The 25,681-nt window shown below is 39.5% G+C and overlaps 1 protein-coding gene across 1 annotated transcript in view; it reads left to right on the plus strand.

Moving 5' to 3' along the window:
• The window catches only part of SRGAP1 (SLIT-ROBO Rho GTPase activating protein 1), a 274,483-nt gene that overhangs the window by 134,195 nt on the left and 114,607 nt on the right, over positions 1-25,681 (plus strand). The window contains exons 3-4 of the mRNA XM_022571634.2: positions 4,786-4,948; positions 25,229-25,291. Of these exons, the coding sequence (XP_022427342.1) occupies positions 4,786-4,948; positions 25,229-25,291 (226 nt within the window). The remainder of the gene's footprint in view (positions 1-4,785; positions 4,949-25,228; positions 25,292-25,681) is intronic.

The following is a 25,681-nucleotide window of genomic DNA, read 5'->3' on the forward strand; positions in this document are numbered from 1 at the left end:
TCCCACATGCCGCGGAGCAGCTAAGCCCCTGCGCCACAACTACTGAGCCTGCGCTCCTAGAGCCCATGCTCCACAACAAGAGAAGCCACCGCAATGAGAAACCCATGCTCCACAACGAAGAGTGGCCCATGCTCGCTGCAACTAGAGAAAGCCCGAGCACAGCAATGAAGACCCAATGCAGCCAAAAATAAAATTAAAAAAAAAAAGAAAGGGTAGGTTTTTTGAGAAACCTCCATACTGTTTTCCACAGTGGCTACACCAATTTACATTCCCACCAACAGTATAGGAGGGTTCCCTTTCCTCCACACCCTCGCCAACATTTGTTATTTGTGTTCTTTTTGATGATGGCCATTCTGACACTACAATGAGGTGGTATCTCATCGTAGTTTTTTTTTTTTTTTTAATTTATTTGTTTATTTCTTTTTGGCTGTGTCGGGTCTTTGTTCCTGTGCAAGGGCTTTCTCTAGTTGTGGCGAGCGGGGGCCGCTCTTCATCGCGGCGTGCGGGCCTCTCACTCTTGCGGCCTCTCTTGTTGCGGAGCACAGGCTCCAGACATGCAAGCTCAGTAGTTGTGGCTCACGGGCCCAGTTTCTCCACGGCATGTGGGATCTTCCCAGACCAGTGCTCGAACCAGTGTCCCCTGCATTGGCAGGCAGATTCTCAACCACTGTGCCACCAAGGAAGCCCTCGTCGTAGTTTCTTTTTTAAAGAAGATGTTGGGGGTAGGAGTTTATTAATTTATTTGTTTATTTTTGTTGTGTTGGGTCTTCGTTTCTGTGAGAGGGCTTTCTCTAGTTGTGGCAAGCGGGGGCCACTCTTCATCGCGGTGCGCGGGCCTCTCACTATCGCGGCCTCTCTTTTTGCAGAGCACAGGCTCCAGATGCACAGGCTCTGTTGTTGTGGCTTACGGGCCTAGTTGCTCCACAGCATGTGGGATCCTCCCAGACCAGGGCTCGAACCCGTGTCCCCTGAATTAGCAGGCACATTCTCAACCACTGCGCCACCAGGGAAGCCCCCTCGTCGTAATTTTGATTTGCATTTCCTTGATGATTAGCAATGTTGAGCATCTTTTCATGTGCCTGTTGGCCATCTGCGTTTCCTTTTTCGCAATTCCACTCCTCGGTATATATCAAAAAAAAACAAAAACACTAATTCAAAAAGATACATGCACCCCAATATTCATAGCAGCATTATTTACAATTACCAAGGTATGGAAACAACCTACGTGTCCATGAACAGATGAATGGATAAAGAAGCTGTGTTAAATATGCATAATGGAATACTGCTCAGCCATAAAAAAGAATGAAATATTGCCATTTGCAGCAACATGGATGGACTTGGAGGGTATTATGCTAAGTGAAATCAGTCAGACAAAGACAAATACTGTATGATATCACTTATATGTGGAATCTAAAAAATACAACAAACTGGGCTTCCCTGGTGGCGCAGTGGTTCAGAGTCCGCCTGCCGATGCAGGGGACACAGGTTCGTGCCCCAGTCCGGGAAGATCCCACGTGACGCGGAGCGGCTGGGCCCGTGAGCCATGGCCGCTGAGCCTGCGCGTCCGGAGCCTGTGCTCCGCAACGGGAGAGGCCACAACAGTGAGAGGCCCGCGTACCGAAAAAAAAATAATAAATAAATACAACAAACTAGTGAATATAATAAGGAAGAAGCAGACTCACAGATATAGAGAAAAAACTAGCGGTTACCAGTGCAGAGAGGGAAGTGGGGAGGGGCAACCAGGGGGTAAGGGATTAAGAGGTACAAACTATTATGTATAAAATAAGCTACAAGGATATATTGTACAACACGGGGAATATAGCCAATATTTTATAATAACTATAAATGGAGTACAACCTATAAAAATTGTGAATCACTATGTTGTACACCTGTAACTTATATGATATTGTACATCAACTCTACGTCAATGAAAAAATTTTTTCTAACCCTCAAAGGAAAGGTAGGAACTTTTGAAGAAAAAAAGGAAGTAGGGGTCCTTTTGCAGAAGCAAATGCAGAACTATTCTGGGTAGGGAATACTTTTTTAATTTGTATTTTTGGGTGACTTTAACCTCTAGTGTTGGTCAGCATAGAAATAAATTTTGGTGATGGTTCCCAGGGTGAGCAAATATCAAATGTGCTTGACAGAGACTGGAGCCAGTACTACATCCTCATTTATAGAAACTGTCCCTTTTTAAAAGTGATTGCAAATAAGAAGACAGCCCATTTGTACATTCAGTAAATATTTTTGAATGTCTCCTTCTGTGTTCTGTACTTGGTAATCTCTTGTGAACTGAAAGCATGGATGGACCCATGCACCTTAGTCTGATCCCTGAATGGATCAGCTGCCACCTTTTGTTCCTCCTGGTTTTTTCACTAGTTTTCTTCAAAACGTAGGCAGCTCGGAATTTTCCTTGAGTAAGTTTATTATTGACTACAGAACTGAAGATAAGGTAATAAGTCTACAGAAAGGACACACCAGGGTTAGGGGGGAATAAATCAAAGACAGCCCTTTAGGAAAGAGTCACACAGACCTGGTTTGAATACTGGCTCTACTGTGTGACTTTGGTCAAGTTGCTTAACCTTTCTGAGCCTTGGTTTCCTAACTTGTAAAATGAGTTTTTGTGGCCAGTAAATGAGAAACGTAACAAATGGTTGATGTGATTAATAGCTGACATGGGGTATGCACTCAGTATTCCTTCTCTTCACGAAACAAATGTTAAATCTTTAGCACCTGTACTTTACCAATCATTTGAGCTGGGCTGTGGAGTCTGGCTCTTACTCAGTTTTGGGGTGCTTGTTGTGTGGGATAATCCTTGGCCTAAAGTTGCCACAGCATTGGTAGAAAGACCAAGGCTTGGATCAGCCTCCCTGGACTCAGAGACTTTCCCTGACACCAGCTTTGGTCTTGAGCAAATCATTGTGCCTTGCTAAAGCTTAAGTTCTCTTATTGATAGAGGGGATACAAAGCATCTCTGCCTTAAGTTGTAGTGGTAAGGATTAGGTAGAGTTAATATATGTAAAGTCTTTAGACCAGCCGCTAGATGAAAATCGCTAACTTTACACAGCACTTACTATGAATCTAAGGCATTCTAGTAAGCCCTAAAAATATATATATTAACTCAAATAATCCTCATAATCTTATGAGATCGGTACTGTTGCTTTACCCATTTTACAGATGAAGTAACGGAGGCACAGAGAGGTTTAAATAATTTGGCCAAGATCTCCTAGGTAATTGTTCCGGGATTTGAAGCGAGGCAGTATAGATCCATATTCCATGCTCTTGCCTTGTGTGCTCAGTAGGTGCGCAGTAAATGATAGCTTAGCTGCCTCTGTTGTTTTTATTGTTGTCGATACTGTTATCACTTACTATTAAGGCAATAAAAAGTGTTTGTTCAATGAATGAAATAACATTTATTTAATGCTGACCACAGGCAGGGCCCTGCGGATACAAAAAAGTATGAAATGTTCTCAAAGAACTTATGGGTTACTTCATCATAAAGGATATACAGAAAAGTTAATATAAGATAATGCTTACCTCTTGGGCTGGGCGGCTAGAGAATGTCAGTGGAAAGGCTTCAGTATTCTTCCATAGAACCATTGCCCCTTGCCCAATGGCTTTGAGAGAAAAGGAGGGTTCTTTAGGTTGGGGGTGTAATTCTTAATGTGCCAGCTGGGAGAGTGGGAGGCTTCTTTTCTGGGTGTAAGTACTGGGACCCTAGATCAGGGGTTTCTTCCCTTACACCCATCCATACTTCTGTGGTCTACTTCCTCTTTCTTTTAGAGAGGGTTTTGACTGATGCAGGGTTAAATCCTGAATCCGAGGGACATAAGGGCTGAAAGTCCTTCTTTAATCATTTTTCTAATTTAATTAGTATTCAGAATCATAAATCATCATGAATATTAGGAGGATAACATGTCTGATAAAATAGCACTAGTGTCCCTGAGTTAGGATAAACATTCTGTGCCATTTTGCCATTTTAGAGTTAGATTTTTAAAGTAAAAAAACAAACATTGTACTTTTTTTTTTTTTTTTTAAAGCAGTAATATCCCCGTCGGTCACTGCTTTTGTTTGGAGTTTTTCTTTAAAACTTTTTACAAGTTGCCCTTTGTGGTTTATATTCACTTTTCACTTTATTATGTAGAATAAAACAAGGAGTGGTTACAAATCTGAAATAACTTAATGGGTTTAAAAAGGAGATGTGACATGTCATAAGCCAGTAAACTTCTTGGTTCTATTCACAAGCCCTGAGACAATGCTGGAAAGTTCTGCTTCCCAGGAACACGTTTTGGGAGGCTGGAGGTTAAGTATCAGGGGATTAGTAAATCATCCTCACATTTGTGTTCCATGGAAAGTATACCTAGCCAAATTTCTTTTCCAACAGCAGACTGGACATTCAGAGCACGCTTTGCATTCAGTGGCAAACCACAGTCTGTCTGTGAGACAGTAGTCAATAGATTTTTATGTAAACATAAACTGCTTTCTTCAATGGGGCGTTTAAAGCTAAAAGCCTCCCATGCCCTTGTCAGGAGTGTGGGTTTTGACGGGTGTTCTCGGTTCAAGTTTTTTCTTCCAAGCCTAGGGGAGCTGCTGGCTGGGTGCCTTCCCAGCCTGGAAGGCTGTTCTGCTGGCTCTCAAGTGTCTTGCTATGAGCAATGCTCAGAGGAGAAAGAACAGGGACAGTGCCCGTCTGTTGTGGCTTCTAGTTTGCCTTGGTGACTTTCCCTTAGCTGATTGGGGCAGCTTTGAACTTGATGGTAATTCTCTCTCTCCTTCACTTCTTAGGAAAGACCAGAACTTGTTGTCTCCAGTGAACTGCTGGTATTTGCTCCTGAACCAAGTGAGACGAGAAAGCAAAGACCACGCAACCTTGAGTGACATCTATCTGAACAATGTGATTATGCGTTTCATGCAGATAAGTGAGGATTCCACCAGGATGTTTAAAAAGGTATCCTCCATCAATCCTGCCAGAGTGTGCTTCCCTATAACCACTGAGCCCGTAACCAAGACTGAGAAGGGTCTGCTGCCTTAATGACTTAATTGTATTCAATAAATATTAGGCTCAAAAAATAAATAAATGAGCAGATATTTTAAAGACACAGAACAAAAAGTTAAATCGCTGCTGTCTTGGGAAAATGTTATCACAGTTTTTTTCTTATTCCCACCAGACTAGCAGCAGAAGCTGTGAGAGAGTGACAGGAAAAAAATTCCCCAGGGCATGGAAAATTCAGTCCCTTACTTGCCAGAGAGCTTCCTCCTTCCCAAATCCACTTTAAAAAAAAAAAAAAAAAGGAACTGGGCTTTTAAGGCTTCATATCATTGTTACCAGTCTCAGCCAGCTCTCAGCAATTTTTTTTGTTGTTTGGACATCTTTGTTGAGAACAATAACAAAATTGGACCATTTCCTGTGTAGGGAATGCAGCTACTTGCTCAATAAGACTGGCTTTTGGTTTTTATGTTTATAGGACAAGGGTTCTCTACCACCTCCTCAGCTTCATACTCAGGGTGTTTGGTGCCTATACCAATATCTGTACATCTATTCAGTAAGTAATTATTAGTTTCAGAAAGTGGGGGGGGAACCACCTTGTAGATTAAAGACATTTATGTTTCAGAGGGACCCCTTAAAACAAAGTTGTGTCATGCAGGCCATCTGGGAAACTTCTTAGTCATATTTGATGTGTCCACACTAGATTTGATTTCTGACCTAGAAATGGAATTTAGCAAACTCCAAGTTTTCTTTTGCTCTCTTAAATAGGAAAAAAAAAAGTTTCAAACAAAGGAGAAATTTTTAAAATTTGGAAATAAGAACATATTAAGAAGAGACCACGTAGAGAAATATCCTATGTATCTTAAAACATAGAGATTTTTAAAAAATAGTTTAGACTGAGCCAGGAAAGTAAGTAATTTTCTCGTACGTCAGCCCTTTCTGCCAAGACCTCATTTGGTTCAATGGGCTTTTTGCGTCTTGTCCTCTATGAGTGAGAGATGGTGTCAGGTCTTGGAAAGGTTACTCTGATGAAGAAAAACTAGTCCCCGTGCTCAAGGAGGTCACAGTTAATCCAAATTTGTATGACACTATATGATGCTTCCCAGTCATGGGGATGCTGGCAACCTTTCAGCCAGGGCCTCTGGGACCAGCACCTCAATTGACTTCGTTTATTTATCCATCCAGCAAAACATCTTTAAAATGCCAGGCCGGGAAGCAGAGTTAAAAGACACGTTCCCTGCCTACAAAGAATCCATTACAATAATTAACAGTCACCACAATAAGGGAACACACAACCTGTGGTAGAAACTTGAAGGCTGGAAATCTTAACCGTACTGAGGGGCCAGGATGTTCTTCATAGAGGAGGGAACACCCGAAGTGAGACCTGTAGGAGATGGAGGTGGTCATCAAGCAGATGAGAACAATGAACTATTCCAGGTAGAAAGCAGAAGCGTGACACATTCAGGGAAAGGAAAGAGTTTGGTGTGACTGGACCAGGGGTTGTATGGGAGTGAGTGATGGGGTGTGAGGCTAGAAAGGACTGTCATACCAAAAGGGACTTTGCATGTCTTGCGAAGCTGTAAGGATTTGTGTTTTGTATGTCAAAGTCAAGGGCTTCATAAAGTTGATGGAAACGTGGGGCTGAGAGTCAAATGGATTGGGACTTGAATCCCAACTCTTCTGCTTTTGTGATCTTGGGAGATGATTTAAGAGAGTGCTCTCTTCTGTCTAAGGGAGTGGGGAAGGCTGGACTGGCAGAAGGGGAAGGTGAGCCTATGGGAGCTCTGGGGCTGGGATGGCCCTTTGGACTTTGTCGCCAAGGAGGCCTCGCCTTTGTTTTGCAGACATTGGATTTGAGCTGCCCTTGGGGAGGGGCTAAGTAATCTTGGGGTGATGCAGCTCCCCTTGGAGGGTAGTTCCCAAGGGTGATTCCAAGAGAGAGGTCAGCTGTAAGTTTCGACAGCCAGCAGCCAATATTCCCAGTAGTTGGGGAAATATGTTCTTGAAAGAGGGCCTGAGGAATGTACAGTAAGTACACACCACGCCTGCTTGTTTGCTACCTAGAAGTTCTCTTCTTATCCAGATTTTCTGGGACTCAGAATTGTAATCCTTGGAAGCTGCCTATTTATAGCAGACTCCTGGTTACTTCAGCATTTAGTGGGGGGAACAGCCTTCTCACCGCTGACTGTTGCTGATCAGCTGGAAAGTTCATAGTCATTACAGTGACAGGTACAAAGTTCCACTTCCTCAAGCAGACCCAGCAGATGACATGCCTCACCTTTCCATGTTTTTCAAATTAAGAATAAGAGAAGGTAAGACTGGAGCTTCTTGAGGAGCCAGATCAGCCCACTAGGACACATTTGTCATCTGCAAAGATAGGAAGGCAGGACCCGTATCTGTCAAGTCCAGAGAACTTCATATCCCTTTAGATTAAAAAGCAAGACTAGGCTTTTCTGCCTTTTTTTTTTATATATATATCATCAAGCCGTTCTCCTTCTCCAGCTCTTCTTCCATTGTTATGGTTCCAGAAGCATATTTTTTTATCAAAACAGAAGGAAATGATCAGAACCAGTCTGAATTGACCTTTAGAACTTGTGTGGAGTCCTTAGTGAGCATAATGCTTGTTCTTCTTGGGAGGGGATTTTGCAACTTACTCGTTTTTCAAAAATAACCCCATGTCTGTATGGAGATCCATTTAGATGCTGGGTGCTTGACAGGTACACCGTCTTACACAGCTGTGTCATATTCAATTTAGTCATTGACCAAGAATCCTTTTACCCAGACTGTTCTATCAAATAAGGAGTTTGGAGCAGGTAATTCTAGGAATGTTTTTGTTTCCAAATGGATATAATAATCAGGAAGACACTTATAGGAATACCTAATTCCAGGCATAGGTATAGGCAACAGCTTCAAGACTTAAATTTTAATCACATCAGAACCAGTTTTAGAAATAGTTGCCTATGCTTGACAGTTTTCAACGGGTAAAAAAAGGGAAGCTTTAAAAAAAAAATAATACCCAATTATTCAAGTATCAGCTATTTCAAATTTAGGTCTTTAGAGCTGTAGATGAAGCCTGTTGGTCAGAATAACATAGTGATTCATCTCTAAGTCTCTGACATCAGATACTTTGCGTATGAATCTTAGTTTTGTCACTCTTGTTATCTTTGTGGACCTGGGAGTGTTTGTAAACCTCTTAATTCAAGTCTCAGTTTCTGCATCTGTAATAGTAACCTATTTCAGATACCTGTATGGAGATTCATGAGTCCTGCATGGAAAGCTACTTAACCCCAGTGTCTAGATTTAATGCTAATATGGGCTAGCTAATTTTTAGCTGTTATCTTTGTTATTATCTATACTGTAAACACTTATTCCTTACACCTGCAATAATTATGTGAAATTACACCAGGCATTATCTTAAATGTGTCCTCATTCTAAAGAGACTATGTAGCACAACTGTGATGAACACCGTCCAGATCGTCACATGGTATTTGTATATCACTTATTATGAAGTTCCAAACCATGTTTGTAAACAGACTCTGAGAAATGCTCCAGCACCCTTGCTTGGAGCTGAATTAAAATTTTGGTCCTCACATTTCAACAATTAATGGGAACTTAGGGGATAATGCAGTGAATACCTGTGTTGGTCAGCACCCCCTGTGCCTCTCAGGTCCCCCACAGCTATTTCACATAGACAGTCTTAACTTTGAGGCTTCACTGATTTCTTCATTCATTCAACAATGAGTTATTCAATTCCAGACCCTCTGTTAGGTATGGACAATGTGAGCACAGACAGAGTAGGACTCTGCTTTTACTCTCATAAGTTCTGCTTTACTGTTTTAGGAGAAGGTCAGAAATTGGAGACTCCTTGTACACAGGGGTCTTTCATTATCAGTCCTACTGTCCTTCCCGAAGAACCAGAGGCAGTGAGGTGCCTCTTGCCGTGTTCTCCAGCCCTGCCTGCTGGAGTGATGAGATTTTGCCACCTTCTTTCCATTACTCACACTCAAGAGTGGTCTGCATCTGGGTTGGCGCTGCAGCCAGAAATTGTGTGATTCGTATGTTAAACATAAAGTAATTAGCGTCAGCAGTCACCATGTAGGAAAGACCACAGCTAGCTTGCAATAATCACTTTATTTAAGCACCTTATCACATGATCTTCTGTATCAAGTTTACGAATGTTAACAGAAGTATGTAGTTTAGAGGGAGCACCATAAAATGGCAGCCTTTGAATATGTTAAATTATCTCTGTGTGTTTCAAATTATCTACAAGTCTGTCATTTCCCCATGGATTGTTTTCAAATTATTAATGTTTTTATTCTTGGTTTGCATAAATATGTGTACAAATATAATTTATTTTGTTTCTTCACCAATAATAATGACATAACCCTACCACTTTACTGAATTTTAACTGTGCACCCAGCACCATGCCCAGCGTTTTTCACACATTAACTCATGCACCCTCACAGCTGCCCAATGAACAGGGATTATAAGCCACATTTCAGGGATGAGGAAACAAAAGGCTCAGATGTAATTTGCAGAGCTGGGCTGGCTGGTACGTCTTCTTGTCTTTGCCTGTACGTCTTAGGTAGTTCGTAGTTACTATAACTGTGTTGGTGTTTTTCAGTGGTAACTGGAGATGTTACACAATGCACAGGTTAGAAACTTCTGAGATTGGGACACTGTGGGTCTTGGCCCCATTCATTTCTAATGAAAATCCTGAAGAATGATAGTTCTGGATGAGGCAGCAAAATCTGTCAGTCATCCAAGTTATAGGCAGAGATTCAAAGCAGCAGAAACTGGCTGCAAGCCACTGAGAATGACCTCACTTTGGCCTAAATGCCGTAGGTTATCAGATTCAGACTCACAGGAATTAAATTAACCCACTTTTGGTATTGTTGATTGTATGGCCTAATCTGAAAGGAAAGAGAAATTACTAGTAAGATTTGGAAATTTGAGGTCATTTTAAAATTTTTATCAAAACTAATCATATTCTATTTCAATACCCTAGTATGAAGGAAAACAAAGACATTTCATGGGAGAAAAAGAAAAACACTGTGTTTTCAATTAGGCCATTTAAAATAAGTTAATATTCAAGCAGCTGCTCTGAGTTAATAAATGATACTAATCTAGTACAGATCTCTAAGGCTCTAACCTTGTTTTGAAGAAAAAGTCCCTAAGTTTAAAAAAATCTGAAAACTTTACAGATCTATAAATAAAAGTCTTTCCTATTGTACAAATCTATATAAATCTATATATAAAAGAGAGTCTATTTCTTTTTGAATATAAAAATACATATTCATTGTAGAAGTTTAGAAAACACCAAAAAATATAAAAATGGAAATGCGTTACCCATATTAATACTACCTACTGGTAATATTTCTGGCTATATCTTTTCAGCATTCATATGTATAAGCATACATGTGTACTACACAAACATACATACATATGTATTTTACAAAATTGAGATTTCATTGCAGATAGCCTGGGAACCTGCCCTGTTCATGGAACATATCGTTAGCATTTCCCATGTCTGGAAATAATCTTTTAAAATAGGATACTTCGCGCCTGCATAACGTTTCACTGTCAGCACGGCCGTGTTGCTTTTCCCATTGTAGGACATTTAAATCTTTCACACATCTTTGATATTTTTCTTATGCTACATTCCTTGAAGTAGAATTATTAGGCCAGAGGGTGGCATTAGAATTTCATGCTTTGGATGAAATTCTTACTTTCTGCCTTTCTGGAGTAAAGATGGTCATGGCTGTGATTTACCAAGCAGCAGCCTGTCCCCTGAAAAATAAACTGACTATTTATTAGCAGAGAGCTACCACATGTGACTTAGTATGCTGATGCAACAGTGGTAAATAATATAACAAGAGGAACATTTTCAAAGCGTTTCAGTGCAGTGTAGCAGAAGAATTAAATGGTATTCCGGTGGCCTCAAGGGACAGCTTAATAATTGATGGGGAGTGGTTAAATAAGTGAGAGTCGTTCAAGCTAATGCTACTAGCTGGTTCTCTTGAGTTTTATCAGCCCTATGGTTAGCTCGTTTCTCTAGAAGTAAATCAAAACCAAACTGTCGTTTCTTACAGGGATGCGCTTTTCTGAAATATTTTAGAAACTATTTTAAATTTGTATTTATAAATTGCTTATCAGGATGGCTGGCACATAAATAAATGGCAGTTGTCAGTGCTGCTGTTCTTGCATTTATGTTGTTGCCTTTATTATTTAGTGACAACAGGACATATGTGATTGACCTAGCCATAAATTTAGCAGCTGAGTTACTAGATAAGAGCATTCCCCATCAGTTTAGAGGCTTCATTAAAGACTTTTAAATATGATATTAAGCAGATGTTATGTGTCTGTCTTCCTGGAAAGTGGTATAATGTTACAAAACCTGAGGTCAGTGAGGTCAGCTAAGTTGGACGTTTTGTCACACAGCATGATGTAGTAGTTGAACCCATAATTACACTGAGAATAGTTTTCAAAAAGCACTTGAAACTTATTTATGGTAAAAAAAAAAAATCTGAAAGTATATAGACCAAAATTATTTTAAATGGGTATCTCTAAGTTACTTTTATTTTCTTCTGTTTGATTATTCGTAATTTCTGATTTTTGTACAATGAACATATTGTGTAAGACACAAAGAAAACAATTATTCACTGTAAACTAAAACCTTAAAGAAACTTGGCCCCGAGTACACCAGTCAGTGTTTACCACAAAGAAGTGGGGAACTATATCCAGTAACTAATTCAGCCCTAAAGGCTGCTTATTAATGGAGAATTAGCCTATTCTCCAAGTGCACTTGAAAACTGTGCTTTGAATATACAGTATGGTGCTTAAAATGAAGACATGAAATCAGGGAACTTCTGAGCAAGATGGCGGCATGCACAAGGGCTGCAACAGCCTTACCTCCCAAGTTCTCTTTGCAATGACTAATCAAATGTACAAATAGGAAAGACTGGAACAGTCCTTTTACCTTCAAGCAGATCCCATACTTCTTTGCTCACTCTATTCGTTCCCACCTTACCCTGAAAGGAAGTCTATACCCCCATCTCCTTTCCCTAACTTTATTTTTCTCTCCAGCACTTATCCCTTTCTGCCATATTTTGTATTTACTCAGTATTTGTTTACTTTCTGTCTCCCCTCCATTTAAATGTAAGTTTCTGAGGGGGAGGAATCTTGTATTGTTCACTGAAACAGTGACTAGCACATAGTAGGTACTGTGTAAATATTTATTGAATGAATAAATAATGAATACTTACATCTGTATTAGAAACCAGAGATAAGTGTCAGCCACGTAATAGAAATTTCAAGGCCTTTCAGAAGACCCAGTATCAACAGGGCTGTCTACTTCCTAAGAGAGAGAAATCAGAGGAGAAATGAGTCATGGCAAGTCTGTGGCAGGGTGGAATAACTAAAGTGCCAGGCTTCTGGGCTGAGGACTGAAAGGGGGTGTCAAAGGGACCAAAAAGTACTAGGGAGATTACAGAGAGGGTGTAGATTTAAAAAGCAATCTCACGAAGTTCTTTATTAACTCCTGGGCTCTCTCCTGACCTGCACATGCTTGGGTTTGATCTTAAGCAGTATACCTACCAAAGACTTTGGGAGCTGAACTAAGGGATAGACCACTGCCTGGGCTCCAGACTGGCCACTGAATGGTGCATATGCAAGTCAGATCCAAAGAGTGCTACAAAGGTGTTGGCAACAGTATGGATATTGAAACCACACCCCGTAGAAGGCCAGTCAGAATTTGCATCCTGAATTCAACTTGGTTGATTTCCTGATAAAACAAAAATATCAACATTCTACATGTGGTTTAAATAAAACCCGGAGTCTCATAACATAATATTCAAAATATCCGGAGTATAATCCCAATTACTCAGCATACAAATAACCAGGAAAACGTCAGCTGACATGGGAAAAGACAGTCAATAAATGGCCGATCCTGAAGGACACAAATGGTGCAATTAGCTAACAAAGACTTGTAAAGCAAACATGATAAAAATGTTCCAAGAAGTGAGAGCAAATACTGTTGAAACGAATGGAAAGATAAGTCTCAGCAAAAAAAAAAAAAAAAAAGAGAAAGAACCAAATGGACATTTTAGAACTGAAAAATACAGTAACCAAAATGAAAAACTCACTAGACGGGTTTCAATAGAAGAATAAAGATAACAGAGGAAAGAGATGAGTTTCAGTTCATCTTAAAGATAGATTAACAGAAATTATCTAACCTGAACAACAGAAAAAAAGATTGGGAAAAAAATAATCAGTGCCTCAGGGAGCGTTGGGACAATCCTAAAAGGTCTGATATTCATGTCAGCAGAATCTCTGAGGAGAGGAGAAAGCGAGTGGGTAGAAAAAACATTTGAAAAAATAATTACAACAAAACTTCCCAAATTTTGGCAAACAAGATAAGCCTACCCATTCAAGAAGCCAGCAAAACCCAAGCTAGATGAATCCAAAGAAGTACGTGCCTACACTCATCGTAATCAAACCAAAAACTAAAGACAAAGACAAATATATTGAAAGCAGCCAGAGAAAAATGACACACTACCGATGGAAGAACAATTGGATGACTGTGGATTTCTCTACCTGCTAAATGCCAGTAGCACCTTATTAGTTTTGACAACCAAAAATTCCTTCAGATGTCACCAGATGTCCCCTGGGGGGGAAATTGGACCAAGTTGAGAACCATTAATCCAACTTGAGTTTTCCGTTTTTCCAAACATTTTTTTAAAAGAAATGTTCCAATTTGGTTTACATTTCAATTACAGGGTTTACAACTCTAGATTAAATTAACAAATATGGAGTAGGTCAAAGGCACCCAGTCTCTCATCTCCCATCAAGAGAAGTTTAAAAAAAAAAAAAATATATATATATATATATATATATATATTCAGTACCAGGTTTATTTAGGTTCAGTCATTCATAAAAGATCAGCACTTAAGAAAGTTCATTTTTAAAGAGCCTTGAACACTGAATCCTTACCCATTCTCCTCATCCAAGAAGGAAACTACATTCTTAAAAGAACTGATGAGAGAACATTCCTATACCATAGGTCGAGGTGTCTCTAGTTGAGATCAACAAAGTCTGAAGCAACCTGAGAACAGTATTCTGGTTGCTAGCCAGTGTTTCTTACCATTTGAAGACTTTGTTTAATTTCATGTGGTAGGATTCTAAAAGATTTCCAGCAGCTGCAAGAAATGCCATATTAGGGGATATTGCACATATAGCAAATATTTGGATTAAGAAACACTTGTGATACCTTGAGTAATAGCAACCCAAAAATATGCAGTTGCGAACAAATACTGAATGTGGCTGTCAGATTGATTTCAGTACCTTTTAAATCTCAGTCAAAGGGAAACATTTTTTTCTTATTGTTAGAGAGGCAATTAAATAGAAACAAGCAGAAATTTTACCAACTAAATACTTTGTCAGATCAATCTAGAAACTTAACAAAATTTGACACTGGCTATATGAACTATATGGATTGAGAAAACCCACTAATGTTCAATAACAGTAGTAAATAAATACATGCACCACTTTTACTTTTTTAAACTTTGGTAGTTTCAAGTGAACACAGAACCATAATTGGCTTAGTGCACTGGCTTGAGTAAACATGGCCATTAAAATTTCATTTCTTTAGCTCTAAAGATAGAGATTGCAAGGGGCTGCTAAAATAATCTTTCATTTTTTGGCGAGGTCTTATAATTACACTGACCAGTCATGACAAATTCATTGCAACTTCTACTTTTCCTCTCATTTCCTTTTTTTCTGAAACCTAGCTTTACTGAAATCAGTTCTCTTTTCCAAAACAGAGTAGACATTCTATTTCATTATTCATTCAGCAAACCTTCATTGATTATCGTTATGTGACAGGCACAATGGTGGGTTCTAGGGTCACAAAAGTAAGACACAAATCCTCAATTAGTATTCCAGAGGGGCTTATAATCTAGTAACGAAAGGAAGTATAGAGATAAAAATTACATTCTAAGTTGGCAACTGCTCTTACAGAAATAGGACCCGAGAGCACCAAATGCACAGATGATTGAGTAAGGCATACTGTCTAGGAAAATGGAGAAAGGCTTCACAGAGAGAGCGGCATTTGATCAACGTCTTAAACTTGGTGAGGTTTTACAGAGGAATTAGGAGAAGTGCATCCTTCTATATGTATGTAGAGAACAGCACAGGACCAGGGCCTGGGGTTCTGATCAAGACTAGCACGTATCCAGGAAATGATGCTAGGGGAAGATGACGGTAGGTGGGGCTCTTGGCCCCCTCTTCACAACTCTTAACGGAAGTGAATTGTCATCGTAGGCCACCTCTTTTTGACCTGGACCTAAAGCTCACATCAGTTACACAGCTGGCTGGGGTTAGGAGTATAGCCTATAACACAGCAAAGTGTACATAGTGGGATAACAGCTACCTGTGATCTAGAAAGGCAGGTTGGGGGTGAGGGCTGCAGGCATGGAAGAATTTTGATTTTCAGTTTGAGGAACTGGTATGTTTTCATCTAAACAACTAAGGAAGCCAAGAGAGATTTTGTGTCAGGGATATGGCATAATCAGCTTTGTTTTTTGAGAGCATTGTGAGGAGTAAATTGGGATGAGAAGAAACCAGTCTTGGGGAACCTAGTGAGGAAGCTGGTACATTAGTAATCTGGGTGATGATTTTTGCTCTACCATGAGTTATGGCCAGAGAGTATCTCCATACTTATAATGATATTGTCTTCAAAAAGATCTCATCCATGTAGATCGAGAATGAATCAAATGGCTTTTTGTTGTTTTATGAAAGGTCTGTGGGAAATTCAAAGCCGGGACATTCTTATTCAGTCCATCCTAATGAGATTGTAAGGCTTCTACTCCTTCATCTGATGGCTCTTTAGCCTGTTGGAGGAAAAAAAAAAAGCTAACAGTGATTCCAGGATTCTTGGGCTTACCTTAACTGTGCAGATGTGGGTTTGGACTGCCACCACAAAACAGGGTGATTGCAAGCAAATGCAAGTCACTGAGAGGTGTGTGTTGCCTCCTAATCTTCCCAAGATCTTAGCTTCTACCCCTTGAAGTGTAAAGAAAGTGTCCTTATTGCCACTAGCTCCAAGACAGTGAAAATTATCTGGGAGGCAAAGAGAATTCTCTCTTCATTTCTTTAAACTGTGTCATATAAGGAACAGTTGAAGACAGTGGGAATGTTTGGTACAGAGAAAGTAAGCCTTAGCTAGGACATAGTAACTGTCTCAAATATTTGAAGACCTGTCATGTAGAAGATGACTTAGATTAACTAGCTCTACAAGTCTATAAGTTAAGACTGACTGGTAGAACTTAAGTGGAGACAAGTTTTACTTTATTCTAAGGAAGACCTAACAGCCTAAAGTCAGCAAGGGCTTGCTCAGAATTAAGAGTTCTGCTTCTTTGTAGCTTTGCAGTGTTCTCTGGAATAGACTTTATCCTCCTTGGTATAATAGTACCTCAAACACAAGTATTCTAGAAAGTAAATCTTGAATTAGGTTGAGGTGACCATCTGAGACATACTGATTTGAAAGTTGCTATGAGTAGACTGTTACATTAGCATTTAGAAAAATGGAGGGTGACTTCATGAAATGAAACAAGGATATGATGCTGAGCTGATAATAGCATCATGACAGTTACATTTATGGAGTGCTTGGTATGTGCCAGGCACCTTGTTAAGCACGTAACAATGGATATCTCATTTAATCCTCTTAAGAACCCTAGGGAGTATATTATTGGAATCTTCTCCATTTTTCAGATGAGGAAACAGCTCAGGGAAGTAAAGATATTTAAATAATCTGACCAATAAACTGGATCTATGTTGATGGTTTGGGGTTTGTTTGTTTGTTTTTTCCTGCTTCAAGTAGGCTGTCACCCCGTGTACATTTGCCTACTAGCCATAGGTGTTTTCTCAAATTCTCTGGTAGTATTCAACGAACCAAGTTCTTGGTGAACAGGACACTTAGCCCATGGGAATTTGTTTTTTGGGTTTTTTTCTATTCCGTAAGCTACCTTTACTTAAATACATGGTTAATTCTATAGACCAATTAATGAGCTGTAGTTCTGAGATGGTACTATTAATATTAGGATAAATATATATCTTTAAAGGAAATTTCTGATTTAGGATAAATTCTTGAAGATTGGTTTATTAAATTTTGGGCTTGGTTCAAGAGTAATATAGAAATTTCACTTGGTTTAAATTGTTTGAATAAGCATAAATCAGACTGAATTGAAATTGTTTTGTTTACCTCTCTCACTAAAATGTAAGACCACTTTTCTATCTTTGGCACATAGAAGATACTCATATAAACTGGTAGAATGAATGACTGAATGCATGAGTGTGTACATGAATAAATGAACTTTTATCAGTATCTCAAAGAATCTCTGCCTTTTGCTTACTAATTCAATGAATGACTTATAAATGAGCAAATCTCCTACTTACTTTATTTAGTTTTGTAAACAGTCCCTGGATTTTTCTTAGCACAGTGCCATTAAGACTGAGGTCATGGGTTCCCTACACAATATGGTCTAGTTTGCTTGACCACAGGTTATACTCATAACCCCAGCCAACTGTGCCATAGATGTAAGCTTTTGGTCACACTGGATCTTTGCACAATCACATCTGTCACAGGAGAGAAAGAGTACAGTCTTTAGTGATAAATTAGTAGACTCAGGTTCATGTACTAAAGATGATGTATTATTATGATAATTGTTAAGGAATTATATTAAGGAATTGTTAATAAAGCTGAGTTATTACATTTTTGTTAAGTTCAGCGTATTGAAAAGTGGTCTGGAAATGTATTTCTGATAGTTTTTAGTTAATTATATTACAGTCTTAACCAGAGTTTCATAACACGTTCTGATTTTAATTAGGTAGGTTTGTTTATATCCACTACTGAGAATTATGCCTAAGTGATTATTCATTTAGAGGCACTGAAATGGTGTTTCCAGTGTATCGCCATTTTGAGTAGAGAAATATCCCTAGCATGAAAAATTGTGTTTCTTGAAGAGTTAAGGAAGTGCAAGCTGAAAATGATACTAATTGTTTCATCTACTTTATTCCCTGTAGGACTTAAAATTTCAGTCTTGAGTTACTTAATCTGTTCAAGTGCTCTTCATACCTGGGTGGTTATGAGTGACACTGTGTACGTGACTTTGCACTTTTGCCTGCTCACAGGTTGAGCACAGTCGAATGCCACATTTGCCTAGCAGTTACATTAGTAAACATTCTAGGAGATGCCCCAGATATTTCCTTTAAGATTAAGTTTTGTCTTGTTTCAAAATGAAGCTCTGGTTCCCCTGTATCTATGATTTTTTTTCTAACTTTCCCACATTTTCTAGTGACATGGAGTTTTATCTAAAAGAATGTTGATTATTTTTCGCCTTGGGAATGCAGTAGATCATGAGGCTAATTCCATACACTGATACTTAGTTGTGATTTTAATAAGTACAAATCCATGTCCCTTGACAGATAGAAAGGAAATGTGCAACTACACTATAAATATTACAGCTTGCTTCAGGCCATTAAGCCCAGCCCCAGTTTTTCCATTAGGCATTTTGGGGGATGCTGTTGCTGCTGTCTTCAGAGTTTACATGAATTAAGAGAATCTATTATTATAAAGACACATGAACACGAGGTTTTGGAAATGTAAAAGCACACACACTGTAGAGGTATGGCCTGACCCTTTTAACCAGAATTTCCGTCCAAAACTCACTGAGCGTGAGACACTATAATCCTTTGCAGCCCTCTCATTAAATATTTAATCTGGTTTTCCTTCTTCCCTCTTAGTCTCACTCTGACTCAGCATAAGGTCAGGATTCCTTGACTGGTCATCACAATAGATTTACTTTAAAAATAACTCTGTGAGAGGCCAGAGGCCCTCTGAATTGGTCATTTAATCCAACCATATAGATCACTTGATCGATTGCCCAATGTACTCAATTATAGTTGTATTAATTATGCTCTTCGTTCTGCCTTCCTTTCTCCCCTTTCTGGGAGGTTCCAGGGAGCAAGCCTGCTGTTCTCCAGGAACAGAGATACTGGCCAGGGTCCACCCAGTGTAGCACTTATCACAGTGCTCTGTATAGGAAGCTGTTTGGGCACACCTAGCTCCTCCATTAGACTGTGGACTCTGGAGGGAGGAAGCCATACCTTACTCACCTCTGGGTCCCATTCATTCATCAAAGGTATATCGAGCACCTACAGTGTGCCAGGCACCACGGCAGGCCCTGGGAACACAAAAATGATTAGGACACAGTCCCTGCTTTCAAAGAAACCCTCTGTTTATGAAGAGAAAAAGAAACATGATGAGCGTAATCATAACGGGCGGCATCAGTTTAACACTCAACTGTGTGCTGGGTTTTGTGTTAAGTGTTTAATAAGGACCATCCCGATAAAACCCTGTGATGTAGAGGCTGTTGGTATCTCTGTTTTGCCATTGAGGAAACTCACAAAATTATTTAACTTATACACAGACAAGAGAGTTTGAAAACAGGCATCCAGTTTTAGAGTTTGAACAACTAACCACTAAATCATACAGCCTAGAAGTGATAATGAATGAATGTATTATACAGTCACAAAGAAGGGAGGGTCTAATTTCTCTATTTGAAGGACAAGGTAAAGTTACAAGAAAGTTTTCACAAAGTAGTAGCATGTAGGATTGTACTAGGCCAGAGAAGGAAGCAGAGTCTGGGCAATGAGGACGGCATGGGGAAGGCAGAGATGTGAAAGTAGAACCTGGGACTGAGCAGCTTATCAGGCTAAAGGATGTGGTTTGAGATTTGTGGAAGGTAAGGTAGACTAGTTTGACAGGGGAAGTTATGAGTGATTTAAGAAATTGTAACTCTATCCTGAAAAAAATATAGCAAGAATTTGATGGGTTTTAATCAGAGGAAGGACATAATTAGCTCTTCATCTTTTTTTGGTGGGGGGAGGTGCTGCACCATGCAGCTTACAGGATCTTAGTTCCCCAATAGGGATTGAACCCGTGCCCCCTGCAGTGGAAAGGCAGAGTCCTAAACACTGGACTGCCAGGGAGTTCCCTAGGTCTTTATCTTTAAAAAAAATTCTCATGACGTACAGAAAAACAGATCAACCAGAATAGATAGGATTGGTGGCTTCTCTTTCAAGGAGAAGAAGCAAGTCTTGGATGAACCCCAGATTCTGACATGAATGACACTATTGTCCTGGAAGCGATATAAATTCATTATAACCCTTTTAGAACGTAATCTTCCAATGTGAATCCAGGGTCTTTAAAATGTCAATACTTTTATCCTGGTAATTTCATGTCTGGGAATTGACACTAAGGCAACAGCGCAAAATGCAAGGTATGACTTTAGAACAGCATTCATGATAATAGTTCAGGGTGATTAAAATATATTGGTGAAATTGAATGAATAAGTAAGTAATTGAATGATTGATGGAAAATAGTGGAAACATTGGAAACCATAATAGAAGAATGGTTAATATACATTCACTGTGTAGTTATTTTAATCAATAATAATGTTCTGAAAATTATATAAGTACATGGGAAAATGTATGATAACTGGAAGAAAGCAGAGTAGAAAAAAGATACTTTATTATTATAGAATGATTACAACTCAGACCTCTGTTTAGATAAATAAACTTGAAGGAAATACACCCATCAAATTATAATGGTGGTAGTTTTGGCCTTCTGTTCTCTATTTTTCCAATATTATTCAATACACTTAATTCATTTTTATAATGAAAAAAGGTGGAAACTTTGGGACTGTTCATTTTGGACTTATGTTTGAATTGTCTGAAACATCAAAGCGATAATAAATAGGAAACAATTAGAAATTGACTTGGTATTCAACTCCGGGTTTACACATTGGAGACATTTAATAAATGTCAACTGAATGGAAGTTCTAACCATTTTCTTTCCCCTTGGGTCAGAATCCTAGAATCCTATTGCAATGCATTAGAAGTTTTTACCATCATTTGAACTTATATAGGCCCACAGAATGGGGGAAGAAAACCTGTTCGCTTTTTCAACTCCATACCTGAAGCAGTTGGAGGGGACTCTCCTTCCCTGTGCAAAAGTAATTTTAATCAGCCAATCGCAAATAACATGAAAAATACTTTATTTCAAGCATATATCATTTCATAAAGTTATTTTTTTCTTTTGTACAAAGGGAGCATTGATTGCTTTCCTTAATACCCGTATCCTTTTTCTTACCTAGCAGCTCTTGGTCAAGGGTCAAGGGTCAAGGGTCTGCTCTCACTGTTTTCAAATTTTTAATGAAATAGAATCCAGAGATATACTTAAACCTATTGAATTTTGATGGACTTCTGATAATCCAGATATTTTCTAAAGGGTTTCAGTGCATTAGTTGAGCATGTCAGCATCCTGTGTGCCACATCAGATGTGTTTTGTTTTAAGATTGCTTCTCTTGGGGTCCAGAGTCGTATTTAGAAGAAAGGACGGTTTTTCACTGTTACCGTAATAAATTGGAGACATGTTTAAAGTTGGGGGTGGGGATAACATGAGGTGATCTTGTCGTTGCTTCTATGCCATGGGGACAGGGACCAAGCCCCCCAGCACTCAGACTAGGACTTGATGTTGTCTGGCCCGGGTATCTGTGAACAAAAGGGTGTGCAAATTCATGCTTCACCCTTCACTCACATGGTCTAGTGTTTCAGAGCACAGCCCAATTCTTTTAACAGTTTTTGCAGGCAAAAGGAGTGGTGCAGGGCGGGGAGAAAATGGTTAATTTCGAGGCTACTGACTAGGCCACGGAGAGTTTAGACTGTCATTCAAAGCGAACATCTAGGCGGAAACTTCAGTGATGTGTCATGAGGGTAGCTGGGGCTCTACCTACCTGAAAATAACTTGCCACCAACTTCTCACAGAATTTAAAGTTCCCACTGAAGTCTGGCTCCTTAACAGCCTCTTTCATGAGTTGTATATATCTTATCCCATTGGCTTGAGGAATTATCCATTTCCTAGTAGATGTTTGATTAATTCATCTGGTACCACCAGTAGTATACCCACGAAAATGGAACATAGATAAGTTCAGTGTACATGTGTGGCAAGGGTGTATGGATGTAAGAAGGGCTCAAGGGCTGGAGCACAATACTTGAGGCCCTTCCAAATCAGGGGTCACTTGGGTGGATCTAAAGGCCAGGGTAATGGGAAGTGGGGTGAAGGACATCCAATTCAATTCAACCGGTATCTGCCAAGCACTTCCTACGTGGAAGTCAATGGAATAAGTGTCCGTAGAGACCAAAAGAAGGAAGAATACCATGTGGGCTTTTCACTCAAGGGAGTTAACCATTACAGTGTCTGGGAAAGAATTAAATAATTATAACATTTGTGGGATGTTTACTGCGTGTTAGGTACCGTTCTGAGTTCTGTGTCTGTGTCACCTGGTTAATGCTGTCATCGACCGGATGACGTAGGTACCATGACTACATTCCTGTTATAGATCTGGAAACTCAGGCACAGGGGAATCCAAAGCCTTTGAGACTTCAGTCCCAGCATTCTGACTCCAGAGTCCTTGCTTCGAAGTGTTATTCTATACTGCCTCCCAGACGGATGTTTTATATTTCAGGGCCTCCGAGGAAAGGTGAACCAAAAATGTGAGCGCATGCTCGGTAGAGAACAGTATGTCTGTTTGGCCAGACTTCCTCTACCTCATTACCTGAAACCGTGTCAAATGTGAAATGTACAAAGAACCTTTTGGCTGTTGTAAGATATTTGACTTGGCTGGTTTAGCAGGCCCTTATCGCCCCAAACCCAAGTGTTCAATATGATCCTAAATATTCTTGGCTTGCAGTTAATTGGACCTAAGGGATTTTGGGGGTTATTGTTCTAAAGTCTTAGCCAAGAGATATTTTCTTTTTGGACTTGCTACCTGAAATGCGGGCAGCTGAGCAGAGTTACTTGGTAGCCTTTGATCCCATTAGAGAGTTCTGAATTGGTAGCTCAGATCCTTGAATGAAATATGATATTAAAATAACACCAAGCTGAAGTCATAGGAGATTGCAGTGTAATGTATATAGTCAGAATAGCCAAGATTTAAGGGAAATAAAATGAGTTTCAGTTGGCTTCATTTGCTCACTTGTGACTTTCCTTTCACCCTTCAGTGATTCTTAACCCACCTCTTCACATAGCAGGGACACAGCAAAACATAAAAATCTCTAACTCAAGTGTAGGGATTTTAAATCTTTCAGAGCTCGATAAACACCAGCACCCTTTATCACTCCAAGAAAACCCAGGGACAAATGCAGCTAACGAACTTGAATTTCTCGAAGTTTAGCTATTGCTCTGATGTCATCTTCCCGCACTATTTTATGTTCACAAGTTTTTGCTTCAGCACATGTGGCCTTTTTTGAGGGAGGCCTAACCCAATGACCTAGTGTTGGCAGATGGACTGTGTATCATCTAGATCCTCTGATTTTATTAAGGGTGGTCTATGGGCCTTTCTTTTCTGCCCTCTCACCAGTGGCCAGCCTTCACCAAAGGCAGTAACTTCTTCAGCAAATCACACAAACAACAGTATTTCAGCTTATTTACAGATTCATTTAGCAAGTGCTGATTGGAAGCTTCCTGTGTGCCCAAGTGGGACCTGGACTAGTGTCTTCTTAAATTCCATACCCTCGGCACCTCAGTTGCCTCACCCTAGTTCTGGCCTCGTGCCCAAGCACTGTGCAGGACACTGTCGCAGAGCTGATACAGATATGGCCCTTACTCCCAGTCCTGACAGCCCAGTAGGAGACACATAAATGAACCATGGATGTTGTTGTTATTGTCTCAAACTATAGATTAAGCCATGCTACACATTTTTTTCCATTTTCTGTACCTGACTAAATACTGAACTCAAAACAGGAAAAAAGGGCTTCCCTGGTGGCACAGTGGTTGAGAGTCCGCCTGCCGATGCAGGGGACACGGGTTCGTGCCCGGGTCCGGGAGAATCCCACATGCCGCGGAGCGGCTGGGCCCGTGAGCCATGGCCGCTGAGCCTGCGCGTCCGGAGCCTGTGCTCCGCAACGGGAGAGGCCACAGCAGTGAGAGGCCCGCGAACCGCAAAAAAAAACAGGAAAAAAAAAGAAAAGTAATTTGGATATATGATTGCCTTTAAAGTTAACTTACAGATTTTGCCGAAAAAAAATATTCAAATACTCCTCTGTCAAACCCTCAGAATTAGCCTAGGGAAGAATATCTTAAATGCTGTCATTTACCCACTGAGTGGAAAAGTAAAACTCTTTGTTGTCTTAATGAAAAAATAACAGTAATAAATGCAGAGGCAAAACGTATGTGGAGCATAAGTGGCCTTACCAACTCACTACTATGAAAGTGTTTTCTTAAAATTGTAGTCAGTCAAAGGGAGAGAGAAGTATCATATGATATCCCTTATATGTAGAATCTTTAAAAATGATGTAAATGAACTTATTTATAAAACGAAACAGACTCACAGACATAGAAAACAAACTTATGGTTACCAAAGGGGAAAGAGGTGGGGAGGGATAAATTAGGAGTTTGTGATTAGCAGACAGAAACTACTATATATAAAATAGATAAACAACAAGATCCTACTGTATAGCACAGGGAACTATATTCAATATCTTGTAATAATCTATAATGGAAAAGAATCTGAAAAAGAACATATATATATATACACACACACACACACACACACACACATATATATATATGTATAACTGAATCACTTTGCTATACACCAGAAACTAACACAACATTGTAAATCAACTATGCGTTAATTAAAAAAAAATTTTGTAGTCAGTCACATAGTTATTTTGGAAAGGGAGAGTAAATTTCCCTTTTGGTTTCTAACTTACCTTCTGGGGACTCACACTGCAAAATTCCCTTGTGATGATACTGAGATGGGAAGCAAGATGCTGGAATTCATCTTTTCATGACTTAAGTTCTGCAACTCAACTTTTGAGCAAGCACGATGCTTCACCCTCCTTTTTCTCACTCTTGATAAAGTCTGATTTGGATGGTGGGAGAGCCATTCACACTGTCCACTTCTTTGCTTCTGTCCAGCCAGTGGTAACCATTGGTGCACACATCTAGCATTTAGAAAGGGCCATTTGATCAAAGATGTTTATTGTATCAGGGTCGTGCTGGCCTTCCATTGTGTTATACACATTGTTCTATTTTCAGTCAGTGGACTTCTTAAGATGTAAGTCATCTAGAGACAAGTTTCTGTTACAGTTTTTAATATTAATTTTTTCTCATTGCAGAGCAAAGAGATTGCATTCCAACTTCATGAGGACTTAATGAAGGTTCTTAACGAGCTCTATACGGTAAGCACGTAATCTTTCTTTTGGAAAAATCTTTGGTTTAGAATTCTGGTTTGCAGAAACACTTCTCTTATTAGAACTCATTCCAAGCTAAAGTGTTGATGGATGCTTGTCTGGTTGAAATGTGGAACCGAGTGGATAGATGGCACGAGACTGTTTCAAGTAAATATGTATATGCAGTCAGAACACTTTAAGAAACTGGACTATAGTTGTCCCAAAAAGAATGCTTTTATATGGTTGGATTATATGTGATCTATTCATATATTCAGTTCCAGAATATTGAGGGGGAGGGGTATCTATTTTTCCTTCTTGGCAATAGTTTGCTTTTCTGAATTTAAGTTTTTTCAGGTTAATGCATATAATCAGAAGAAATTAAAGATTACTATTAAAACA

This window comes from Delphinapterus leucas, chromosome 11 (assembly GCF_059928025.1).
Source record: "Delphinapterus leucas isolate spDelLeu-1000000601 "Yukka" chromosome 11, BTC_Dleu_Yukka2, whole genome shotgun sequence".
In the NCBI taxonomy this organism is placed as follows: Eukaryota; Metazoa; Chordata; class Mammalia; order Artiodactyla; family Monodontidae; genus Delphinapterus; species Delphinapterus leucas.